The 13,008-nt window shown below is 42.2% G+C and overlaps 1 protein-coding gene across 1 annotated transcript in view; it reads left to right on the top strand.

Moving 5' to 3' along the window:
* Window positions 1–13,008, top strand: part of Ttc27 (tetratricopeptide repeat domain 27) — a 133,994-nt gene that overhangs the window by 78,409 nt on the left and 42,577 nt on the right. Inside the window, exon 12 of the mRNA XM_013013524.1 lies at window positions 5,875–6,102. Within this exon, the coding sequence (XP_012868978.1) occupies window positions 5,875–6,102 (228 nt within the window). The remainder of the gene's footprint in view (window positions 1–5,874; window positions 6,103–13,008) is intronic.

Raw genomic sequence — 13,008 nt, 5'->3', positions numbered from 1 at the left:
TGTGGCTCAAGTGGTAGAGCACTAGCCTTGAGCTGAAGAGCTGAGGGACAGCGCCTAGGCCCAGAGTTCAGGCCCCACGACCGGACCCAAAAAAAAAAAAATCAGACAGCTTAAGAACTGTAGATATGTCCAACTTATGTAAAACCAAGTATACAGATTTTCAGAGCGTCAATGTACATGCATTAGAGACTTGACATTCTCATTTCACCTTCCTAAAGGGCAACCTTCCAGGATATCTATGTCTGTTTTGATGATGGTTATCTTAGCATCTTTGGGGATATGTGTTAAGGTGGGTGAGGATGCAAAGTAGGGTGACTGTCATGGGTTTTGTTCTCTGTTGAAATTCATCAGAAGCAAGGTGTCAGGCATGGTTGGGGTGCAGTGGAAGATGATAGTAGCCAGTGCAGAATTAGCTCCAGCGACAGGGTGGCTCTGAATTGTGGACATTGTCGTAATAGCCAAGCTTGCACAGTGATTGCAAGATGAGTTCATTTCTAAAGTGAATGCACTGTCTGGAACCAGATAAGGTCACAGCTTTTGTCTGAGAGGTTTGATGTGACTTGTTTAATAAGTAAGTTTTTAGCTTACTAAACTGTATCTTCTTTCTTTTTTAGGGTCTGGTCGTGGGGCCTGAACTCTGGGCCTGGGCACTGTCCCTCAGCTCTTCAGCTCAAGGCTAGTGCTCTACCACTTGAGCCATAGCGCCACTTTTTTGTTGTTGTTGTTGGAGGTGGTGGTGGTGGTGGTGATAATGAGGCTTGAACTCTGAGCTTGGGTTCTTTCCAAGAGCTTTTGAAGAAAGCTAGTCCTCTACCTACCACTTTGAGCTTCAGTTCCACTTTCAGTTTGGGGGTAGTTAATTGGACATAAGAACTCAAGGACTTTTCTATCCAGACTGTCTTGAGTCTGCAATCCTCAGATCTCAGCCTCCTGAGTAGCTAGGATTACAGGTGTGAGCCACCAGTGCCCGGCTTCTTGAGTTTTATTAATGTGCTGTCATGAGGGACTAATAAGCGCTGATGGGGTAGTGAGACACTCAAGGCTTGTGCATGAAGTCCAAGTAATTCTGAGGCATGATAGGAGAAGTGTACTTTTCTCTGTGCTGGTGAGCTCACTGAGGGTTGGTTATTGGGCATCTCTATCTAAAGACTGCTTTCTGTATAAGGATAATGACTCCCATAAGATCATACCTGAGGTAGTAGTAGCTGCTTTGGAGCCATCTCTGTGCTAAGTTTATAACAATCCATGATGTTGTCAAGGACCCAGGTGTGTTTTCAGTTTGAGTGTGTAAGTCAGTGACATACATACCCTCAAACTGTCCACCACTCACACTTTCTTGTATCTTTCAAGTTTTTAATAGTAGTTCAAGTCATTGTGGTAGTGTTGCTTGGATTTACTTCTAATGGGAAGGGGAGCTTTGTGGTCTTTCTCTTGGCCCTCCACTTAAGAAGGGCTTTCCTTGGTATACCTAATTCAATAGTGTATTTGGGAACTGGGGAAGTAACCACTGGATGGGTTCAGAGACTTACTAGGCCTACTGTAGGATGATCGGATTCCCATAAAGCCTATCACTCACTAGCAGCTAACTCTCAAAGAAAAGGTATTTTGCTGGATATGGGGCTCATGTCTGTAATCCTAGATACTAGAGAGGTAGAATTTGGGAGGAATGCAGTTTTAGGGCAACCCAGACAAAAATTTTAGTAAGACAAACTGATTGTTGGCACACAGCTATGGCCTTTGCTGTATAGGTGGCATAGGTGGTGGTGTTATTGTTTGAGTTTGACCTGGGCAAAAACTCCAGATCCTGTCAGAATAACTGAAAGCACACAAGGACAGGGGTGTGGCTTAGGGTTCTTCCTAAGTGGTTGGATTCTCCTCTTTTTTAATTTAATTTAGTTTTTTTTTTTAATTTAAGAGTCTTTGAGTCTATGAAATGACTCTGGTAGAAACTGGATGAAAGATAGTATGTTAGCAGAGTGACTCAGGTATCTGATCTCCAAACCCAGATTTCTTTTCTTGTCCGTCCATCTGTCCGTCCATTCCTTTTCTTTCTCTTCCTTCCTTTCTTTCTCTCTCTCTTTCTCTCTTTTCTTTCTCTCTCTCTTTCTTTTTTTCTTTCTTTCTTCTTTCTTTTTCCTTCCCTTCCTTCCTTCCTTCCTTCCTTCTTTCTTTCTTTCTTTCTTCCTTTCTTTCTTTCTTTCTTTCTTTCTTTTTCTTTCCTCTTTTTTTTCTTGGTCATGGTGCCTGAATGCTGTCCCTCAGCTCTTCAGCTCAAGGCGAGTGCTCTACCATTTGAGCTACAGTGCCACTTCCGGCTTTTTCTGCTTATGTGGTGCTGAGGAAGGCAAGCACTCTACCACTGAGCCACCTTCCCAGCCCAATACCCTTTTCTACTCTTGGCCATGATATAGTAGCTTTAAACAACAGCTACTGTTCCTGTTGCTAACAAACCCACTGGAAACGTAGTGGATTAAAATGATTACAGACATTTGTTTTTCTCACATGGTTTCTGCATAATAGGAATTCTGGAAGGACTGATTGGGTTTCTCATACAGTTGGCAGTAGATGGAGACTGGCTTAGCAACTCTTCTCTGGTCTCACCATCTCCCTTGTGGTTTCCTCTTCTGAATTAGCTTGTTTGTTTTTATAACATTAACGACCTCAGGACAGGGCTATTATTTACTATGCAGCTCCGGACTCCAACTGAGTATTTTAAGAGAAACACACTGTGGCACTCTGACCATAGTCACAAATCTATCTAAGAACTGTCACCAAAGAAAAATAAAATGTTTAGCTGAAAGCCAGTGAAGGAAGTGATAAGACCAAAACCTATTTGATCAACCCTGACTTTCAGATAGAACTAATGAAATTGAATTCATCTTCCATTGTTCTTTAGCAGTCCTGAGTGGCAGGGTCTACCTACACTTCATTTTGGCTATGTTTGATTCTGCTAAGCTACAAGGGAAAGTAAAATTTTAGATTATCGTAGGGATTCCCTGTTTCCCTGACCTTGCGAATTTAAAACACTGAAGGTCATTTTCTCTCTTCGGGTAACTGCTTCACACTTGTATTTCCTCCTAATGTCCGGCTGCCTAGTCCACAGAGCCTTGTTCCTGTATCACTGAGTGTTGTAGACATGAGTGTTACACCACCTTGCCACTGTTGCCTGCTCACCATCTTCCTGATAAGAGACCAATCTGAGAAGTTCCACTTTCTCCAGGGTAGAGTGCCTGTATGCAGTTACTCTAATGCCATTATATTACTGCACATGTAGAATCCACTGTAACTGGTTAAAGTGGAAAGGAATTACTATTAAATGAATTCGCTCCCAGAATTTCTGGATTGGGGTGGGTCCCAAGTACCAATGTCTTTCTTGAGAGAAAAACCTTCAACCACATTATGAGCTTATTGCTGCAAAAGTTGGTAACAGCTACAATCTGTTGTATATAATTTTATTTATATGCATCTCTGTATGGGTAGCCTTACAGAGTTATACTCAGATACATTAATACCTCATATTCTTTGTGACTGGAGAAATTACATGCATTATATTCTGAAAGTTCACATTTGTTTTGAATATTTGGGGTTTAGAATTATTTTCCCTTAGCAACTGCTGTATAAAATTGGATTCCATTTTCAGCTTAGTCCTGAAAAGCCTTGTTACTGACATTGTGTCACAAATGCAGACAGGGCCAATACCCAGAAATTTGGAGAAGCACATCCTTTGCTTAAAAGATTTCACAAAGCCGGCTGCCGGCTGCCGGTGGCTCACGCCGGTAATCCTAGCTACTGAGGAGGCTGAGATCTGAGGATCACGATTCAAAGCCAGCCTGGGCAGAAAAGTCCGTGAGACTCTTATCTCCAATTAACCACTAGAAAACCAGAAGTGGTGCTGTGGCTCAAGCGGTAGAGTGCTCGCCTTGAGCTAAAGAGCGCAGGAATAGCACCCAAGCCCAGAGTTCAAGCCCCATGACGAACAAAAAAAAAAAAAAGATTTCACAAAAATCAGACAGCTCGGGCTGGGAAGGTGGCTCAGTAGTAGAGTGCTTGCCTTGAATGCATGAGGCCCTGGATTCGATTCCTTAGCACCACATAAGCCATAAAGAAAAAAAAAGCCGGAAGTGGCGCTGTGGCTCAAGTGGTAGAGCACTAGCCTTGAGCTGAAGAGCTGAGGGACAGCGCCTAGGCCCAGAGTTCAGGCCCCACGACCGGACCCAAAAAAAAAAAAATCAGACAGCTTAAGAACTGTAGATATGTCCAACTTATGTAAAACCAAGTATACAGATTTTCAGAGCGTCAATGTACATGCATTAGAGACTTGACATTCTCATTTCACCTTCCTAAAGGGCAACCTTCCAGGATATCTATGTCTGTTTTGATGATGGTTATCTTAGCATCTTTGGGGATATGTGTTAAGGTGGGTGAGGATGCAAAGTAGGGTGACTGTCATGGGTTTTGTTCTCTGTTGAAATTCATCAGAAGCAAGGTGTCAGGCATGGTTGGGGTGCAGTGGAAGATGATAGTAGCCAGTGCAGAATTAGCTCCAGCGACAGGGTGGCTCTGAATTGTGGACATTGTCGTAATAGCCAAGCTTGCACAGTGATTGCAAGATGAGTTCATTTCTAAAGTGAATGCACTGTCTGGAACCAGATAAGGTCACAGCTTTTGTCTGAGAGGTTTGATGTGACTTGTTTAATAAGTAAGTTTTTAGCTTACTAAACTGTATCTTCTTTCTTTTTTAGGGTCTGGTCGTGGGGCCTGAACTCTGGGCCTGGGCACTGTCCCTCAGCTCTTCAGCTCAAGGCTAGTGCTCTACCACTTGAGCCATAGCGCCACTTCCAGCTTTTTCTTTTTGCTTATGTGGTGCTGAGGAATCGAACCAGGGCCTCAGGCATGCAAGGCAAGCGCTCTACCACTGAGCCACCTTCCCAGCCCTTCTCCTTTCTTTTAAAAAAGGCAATCCAGGAAGGAAGGAAGAAAGAGAGGAACAGGGGCAAGAGCAAGGTGTAGTCAAAATTTCATTGCAGCTGGATGTTAGTGGCTCATGCCTGTAATCCTAGCTACTCAGGAGACTGAGATCTGAGGATCCTGGTTCAAGGATCCTGGTTCAGGCAGGAAATACTGTGAGACTCTTATCTCCAATTAACCACCAGAAAACTAGCCTTGAGCTGAAGAGGTGGGGGATATAGCACCCAGACCCAGAGTTCAAGCCCCACAACTGACCAAAAATAAATCAATCGATAAAGATAATAAAAAATTCAATGCACTCTGTACATCACGTTTATAATAATGATTAAATTTTTTTAATTCAATGGATATATTACAAAATTAAGAAAAATGAGGGAAGAGGTGGGTTGGAAGGAATGGGCGAGAATGTTGAAAGGGATGGCGTTGATCAAGATGCATTTTATGCATAAAATACTTCGTTGAATGGAATCTTCTTTAATAAAAATATGAAAGAGGGAGAAGAAAGGAAGGAAGGGAGGAAGGGAGGAAGGAACGAATGAAGAAAAGAAGGAAGGAAAGAGAGAAGATAGAGTGAATTATAGGCACTGCTCTGATGAAGTCATTGTGGTAACAACCAGGGCAGGGACGTAGGTGTTAAGTAGGTGGCAGCAGCCTGTTTCTATGAAGTGGGGACTAGAGAGGCCACTAGAACAACATACGCCTCCCATTCCTTCTTCCTGTTTTACAGCTACTGTACTTCTTTCTCCTGAGCCTCTCTTCTGTAGCCGGCATCCTAGATGCATAAAATAAACAAGTACTCTCAAATGCTGAAAATACACATTTGTTTCATGTGGGGTAAAATGTGCACATGTGACAAAATAAAGATTAATCACATCAAAGCAGTTTCATAGTTTCTGTTGTTTCCAGGCAGAAGAAATCCTGAGGCAAGAGCTGGAGAAAAAAGAGACGCCGAGTTTATACTGCTTGCTGGGAGATGTACTCAGAGATCACTCCTGCTACGACAAGGCCTGGGAGCTGTCCGGGTACCGCAGCGCCCGGGCCCAGCGCTCCAAGGCCCTGCTTCACCTTCGGAACAAGGAGCTTCAAGAATGTGTGGAGTGTTTTGAACGCTCAGTGAAGATTAACCCCATGCAGGTTAGACAGTTCAGAACCCCCTTGCCTTTGGTGTTTGTGTTTTTCTTCAGATATGATCTGATCGAATGAATACCCACTTTCTGTCCCAATGACTGGAGAGCTTGTCCTTGAGAATCTGATCTATTTCTTGCTTGTCAGCACGCGTGTACTTTCTGTTAGTGTGTGTGAGTGTGTGTGTGCGTGCATGCACGCATGTGCATGCAAATGATACAAAGAACTCAGCCTGGTGCTTTTGTTCACTATGGTATGTTCTCTATCACTTTACTCACAGCTCCACTTCTGGCCCTTTACTAGTTTATTGGAACTAGGATTTGTCTGCCCAGTCCTCAGATCTTAGCCTCCTCATAGCTAGGATTACAGGCTTGAGCCACCAGTTCTTTCTGTTTCTTTAACTTTGCTGTTCCATTTTGTTATTTTTTTTCTTACCTATATTTAATATAGCTAGTAAAATTAGATACTGTTTTGAGCAGTTATGTTAAAAAGGAAGTGTAAAATTCTGCAAGTAATTGATGAAAACAGTAAAGAAACCTTTTTATAAATAATGTAACCTATAGAATTGATTTTTTTATCATCTAAGGGGAAATATAAATACATACATATGTGTGTATGCGTATGTGTGCTCACACACATACATTTGAATGCATGAGTATCTTTTGGTAATCAACTTGTTTTGTTGTGGTTGTGGTTTTAGGGTTTGAACTAAGGCCTTGTGTTAGCTAGGCAAACATTACCACTTGAGCCACACCCCAACCCCTATTTAATTTGTGTGTGTTGGTCCTGAGGCTTGAACTCAAGCTTTTTTGCTCAAGGCTAATGTCCTATAACTTGAGTCATAAGTCTACTACTGTCTTTTTGGTGACTAATTGGATAAAAGAATCTCATATACTTTCCTGACTTTGAACTGAACCATTATTCTTATATCTCAGCTTCCTGAGTAGCTAGGATTGTAGGCATGAGCCACTGGTGCCCAGGCTAAGTATTTTTTTTAAGGTTTGCAAAACTAATTTTAAAAAATGACATGATACATCTGTAGGATATTTGTCTCATATCATTAAGCAGCCATTGTTCAGAACTTTTCGTCTTGTGAAACTAAAATTCTGTATCTATTAAACAACTCCCTATTTCCCTTGTCCCATCACTCCTGGCATCCACTAGGAGTAGTGGTAGTCTCATGGATTTAACACCACATGAAAGTGGAATCCTCCAGTATTTGTGCTTTGGTACCTGGTTTATTCACAAGACATCTTGTCTCCTAGGTTCATCCATGTTGTAGCGGGTGTCAGAGCCTCCTTCCTTTCCATGTGTTCAGCTGCACTTTGTTACTGTTCATCTAGTGGACACTTGGGTTGCTTCCACCTCTTGGCTGTTAAAATAGTGCTGCTGTGGAAATGGGTGAGGTGTATACCTATAATTCCAGTCTATGGAAGGCAGAGGCAAGAGGTTTGTGAGTTCAAGCCAAACCTGGCTCTATTGCAAAACTCTGTCTACAAAAAGGGAGTGGTCATTTTTATAATTGTGTAGAGTTGGGAAGTATGTTTTACATAGAAAAAAACCCCAGACATTCCAAAGTACATTAATTATTATTTCTGGTTACTGAGGCTTGAACTGAGGGCTTCTTTCACTCTCACTTGGCTGTCTTACTCATGGTTGGTGCTAGCCACTGGAACCATGCCTCTTATCTGTCATTTTGCTGGTTAATTGGAAATGTGAGTCTCATGGACTTTACTGCCTAGGCTGGGTTTGAACTGCAGTGCTCTATCTCAGCCTCTACAGTAGATAGGATTACAGGCCTAAGCTACCAGTACCCAGCTCAGTGTGTAGCTTTCTCTCTCTCTCTCTCTCTCTCCTTTCTTTTCTCTCTCTTTGTCCTTCCCTCCCTCCCTTCCTCCCTCCCTTCCTTCCCTCCCTCCCTGCCTTCTTCCTTCCCTCCCTCCCTCCCTCCCTCCCTCCTTCCTTCCTTTTTCCCTTCCTCCCTCCCTCCCTTCTCCTTCCCTTCTTTCCTTCTCTCTTTTCTTCTCCCTCGTTCTTCCCTCCCTCCCTCCCTCCCTTCCTTTCTTCTTCTCTTCCATTAGTAAATTGGATGGTTTTCAGTGAGGGGAACAAGACAGCAGGGTGGTAATGCTGGAGTCTTCTTGTGAGGTTAAACTGTTGGAATCCGAGAATCACTGAAGTGGGTTTGTTTTGTGCTTGTTTTAAATGCAGGAATAGGGTATACAGGGAGCTAATGCTGGAACACTGTTTTGGCAATACTGTCTGTGGGAAACAGTAGAAGGGCAGAAGTGGAAGCTACAGTCATAGTCTTGTTTTAGCCCTGACCAGCATCTGTGGGAGGAAGAATGACTGAAAGGAAGTTACAGTGGAGGACTTGATAAAGCTCCATGGCTTATTATATAATTGAGAGCTAATTCCTTAGATAGACAAAGAAATGACAGTTACTTTTAGCAGAGGCACAGATGTTGTGTGAGGACATTTTGCAGCCTGTCATATGATCCAGTTCACGCAGGTTGCATACCTGCCAAAACATTCAGGCATTTGATGGTACTCTTATACAGAACTACCATAGGATGCAAACTTGAAGGCTGTATAGACTTGAGCTTGTTATCCAATGTGAACTAGCTCCAAAAAGTGTTCCTCTGTACTGTTGTCTCTGTTAAGTCCTTAGCTGAAGGTTGATTTGGAAAATAGAAATAAAAACATTTCTGTCCTCTTTCTTTAGGCAAATCCAAGCAGGTTTAACAATCAGGTGAAGGCAAACTGTGAAAAGTATAGCTTTGGAATAAAAATTGGAGTATTTGGCCTCAAATTAGGGATAGGATGCAAAACTCACTGCACTGTTTGTGGTACATTTGTTAGAGAATCAGAAGATGGGCACAGTTTACATTTGTATCTTTGAGATTGCTAGCTACCCTTCATTAAACTCACACATTTCCACTTCTCATTCTAAAGCTACTAAAATACACCCTTAGATTTGCATTGTTGGGAACTGCAAAGAATAGAAGGGAAATCTAACCAAATACTCCAGGCCAGATTTTGCAGACACAGATTTAAAATACAGATACTGGCTAGGCACTATTGGCTCAAACCTGTAATCTGCTGAGGAGGCTGAGATCTGAGGATCTCAATTCAAAGCCAGCCTGGGCAGAAAAGTCCATGAGACTCTTATCTGCAATTTATCACCAGAAAAGCAGAAATTACACTGTGATAGAGTGATAGAGTGCTCTCCTTGAGTGAAAAGCTCAGGGACAGCATTGAAGCCCTAAGTTCAAGCACAATGACTGAAAAAATATCTATCTATCTATCTATATATATATATATATATATCCATATCTATCTGGGGTTAAGTAGAGATAGATAGGTAGATAGATAGACAGACAGTTGGATGGACAGACAGATAGATATTGCCAGAGTGGGGTGGAGTGTGTGTGTGCGTGTGTGTGCGTGCACGTGCGTGTGTGCGTGCAGTCCCAGCATTTGGGAGCTAGAAGCCAGAAGCGTGCCAATTCAAGGTCAAGCTGGGCTACATAGCAAGACCTGTCTTAAACAAGCACATCTTTATTATTATTATTATCAGATAATAATTATTATTCTCATTGCCTTCCACTTTTATGCAAAAAGTAAAAAATAACATTTAGACGTCAAATCAGTATGTAGACTACTGATAAAGGAAAATATTCATTTTCCACCCATCACACACCTTTTCCTTTTCTTTTTTAAGTCTTTTTCTTTTCTCTTGGTACCAGTTCTTGGGCCTCTTCCCCCCACCCCCTTTTTTTCTTCTATTTGGTGCCAGTACTAGGGCTTGAGCTCAGGGCCACATGTTCTTGCTCAGTTTTTCATTCAGTTTTTTCATTCACACTCTTACCACTTGAGCCACTCCTCCACTTCCAACTTTCCTTAACTGGAAACAGTACAATAAACTTCTTGTTAACATTTCTTGGAGTTCATTTCAATAAGCATCATTTTATATGGTCATATGCACACAGCTATTGAGCCACTGTGATCCCTTCCTAAGAATATCCTCCTCCTCACTGTGTGGTGCTTAGAGTGATGTTTAGTTAATCATGTCCAAGTGTAATTATTTGTCTTTCTCTGGTTAATTGGAGATGAGTTTCTTGAATTTGTTTGCCTGGGTGTGATTGCGGTTGTGATTCACCAGTACCCAGAGGCCTTTTTCTTTTTTTAAAAGACAATTGATTTTTCTGAGCTGGAGGCATGACCTAAAAGGTAAAGCACCTGCCTAGCAAATGTAACTTCCTAGTTCAAAATAGAACATTATTTTCCTAACTTCCTCAATGGTCCAAACTCTCCTCTTTGGACCTCTACCTGGTCACTGGCCTTTGTAAGCTGTGTGATGTAAACTGGAGCATATGTACTTGAAAACATGCATGGCAGGAGGGCTTGAGGCGTGTAGGATAGATGAATGGCCACTGTAGCTTGTGGGGGCCAGGAAAGCTTTGTGTAGGAGGCAGGAGGCAGGTACTGAGTAAGAACTAGAGAGTATGTAGGAGGGGAGCTGGCTTCCAGGTGGGGGAAGAGCTTGAAGAGATGTGGATTTGTGTGTTTGTAAACATCTGTGGCCATCAGTGTATCCCTGCTATCTGGGTGGCCCATCTAGTTTAGTGTTTGTCCAGACCTCATTTTTAAATGAAGTGCTGATAGTAATGGCAACCTTCAAGGAAGCTGGCTGGGTTCTTTAGGCCTCACCTTTGTTCTTCCATCTTCTGCTGTATTTTCATCCTGAAAATGCATTCTCATGCTGAATGTATGTACAATGGCTGGAGCCCTCACTGTGCGTAAATCTCAAGGATGACAAGTAATATCCTGTCTTTTTTCCCCCAACTTTTTCCAGATGCAATTCAACTAACATACTCTACCTCCACCCCCCTTGAAGCATTGCACTCAGGCTGCTTGCTGGTAAATTTAACTGCTGGCTTTAAGTAGTTAATTATAGTCACATCCTTTAGGTCTTGGCTATAGATGGGAGAAATATTGGAGCCATTGTCTCTGTGAGCCACTTGATATATACCAGACATTCACGCCATGCCGTAGCCTGTGCGCTGCATGCAATTGCTTGGCTACCAGTTGGCAGGATTCGTGGGAAAGGCAGAAATTGGAGGCTAGATGTGTGGGGAGGGGTAGAGCTCTCCTGTTGCAGATAAAGCATATGGAGAATAGTTCGTATTCCCAATGAAGTTGAGGTTGGCTCACTTACTAACCTGAATCTACCACTATTTTATGCCATAATGCTTAGTAACTTTTTTTTTTTTTTTTTATCGTGGGGCTTGAACTCTGGGCCTGGGCGCTATCCCTCAGCTCTTCAGCTCAAGGCGAGTGCTCTACCACTTGAGCTACAGCGCCACTTCCGGTTTTCTAGTGGTTTATTGGAGATAGGAGTCTCACAGTCTCTCCTGCCCGGGCTGGCTTTGAACCGCGATCCTCAGATCTCAGCCTCCTGAGTAGCTAGGATTACAGGCGTGAGCCACCAGCGCCCGGCTTAGTAACTTTTTTATTATAGTTTTTTATAAACTTTTTAGCAACCACCATCTCCAGAAAAATCAGACAAACAAAAATTACAGTTTTAGGGAATAAAGACTCAGCTTACATTTGTCAAGAGAATTAATGAATAAATGTAACTGCATGCCATGTAGTTGGTATTTCCTCCCCACTTCAGAAATGTTTTTAGGTGAATAGATGGATCATATAATTCCTCTGATATAATAAAACCAATTTGTTTATCAACAGTTGGTTGGTCAATAAGTTTTGAAAGAACGTTTAATTTATATTGCTTGAGTATTTTGGTTTCGTTTGAAAAGCGTTCTGGTTTAGACAGGAGGTTATGTGGTATGTGGCTTCCCGACTAAGCATTGTCAAGCGCCTGTTTGTACAGGAAGCAGATGTGGGAAGGAATTAGGCTGTGGCAGCCTATCAGCAGAAAGCATGGTATTTGTGCTGAGAAATGATACGATTTATGAGGGGCCATGAATGCCCTGGTTATCTAACTCTGTGGATATGGGAGTCTATTGTGGTTCTGAATAAAAGAGTGATATTTCCAAAGTAGAATTATAGGAAGTTTAAGTAAGGAATAAATGGCCTGGGTGAGTATCAGTGACTTTTCAGTAAGCATGAAAAAATAGAAAAAGTTGAAGTCTCGTTAACAAGGAAAACTTTTTTTGGATTTACATATTGGGATGGTAGGGTTGAGGAAAACCTTAGAATCATAAAAAGATGCCAGTGTTCTAGTTAGGAAGGAAAAAGTTTGTTTTTTGGGGGGGAGGGAGGAGGTGGGAGAAGGGTATCAAATGTAGCTGAGGATTAAAACAAGGCCTCATATGTCAAGCACATACCACTGAGCTGCATCCCCAGCTCAAAATATCTCCATTGATAGTCATAGAGAATTCAGCAGGCAGGGAAAGTATCTTTTGCAGGGAAGGTAGTGTGATTTTTTTTGTTGGGGGGTGGAGATATTAGATTCGAACTCAGAGCCTCACACTTGCTAGGCAGGTACTCTACCACTTAGCCATGCCTCTAGCGTTTTTTGCATTCGTTATTTTGAAGATAGGGTCTCATTTTCTCCTCTAGATAAGTGTCTAAACTGGGATCTCCTGTTTCATGCTTCCTGCTATGGCTGGGATGATAGGCATGCATTGTCATGCCTAGTCTTTCCTTAAGATGTAGTCTCCTGGACTATTCTTCCTGTGCAAGCCTCAGACTCTATAAGCATTCTGATCTCAGCCTCCCAAATAGCTAGAATTGTAGCTGTGTCATTGGTACCAGTGTTGATTTTTATTTTATTTTTTTGAGATAAGATCTTGCCTCAACCCTGTCGTCCCTGCTTCTAGTTCCTAAGTTCTATGTGTATAGCCGTATACCGTAATACCCAGCTTAGTTTAGTTGTAGGAAGAAGAA

This window comes from Dipodomys ordii, unplaced genomic scaffold, assembly GCF_000151885.1.
Source record: "Dipodomys ordii isolate 6190 unplaced genomic scaffold, Dord_2.0 Scaffold20, whole genome shotgun sequence".
Classification (NCBI taxonomy): Eukaryota; Metazoa; Chordata; class Mammalia; order Rodentia; family Heteromyidae; genus Dipodomys; species Dipodomys ordii.
The sequence above is the reverse complement of the archived record's forward strand: the minus strand, read 5'-3'. Positions and strand labels throughout refer to the sequence as shown.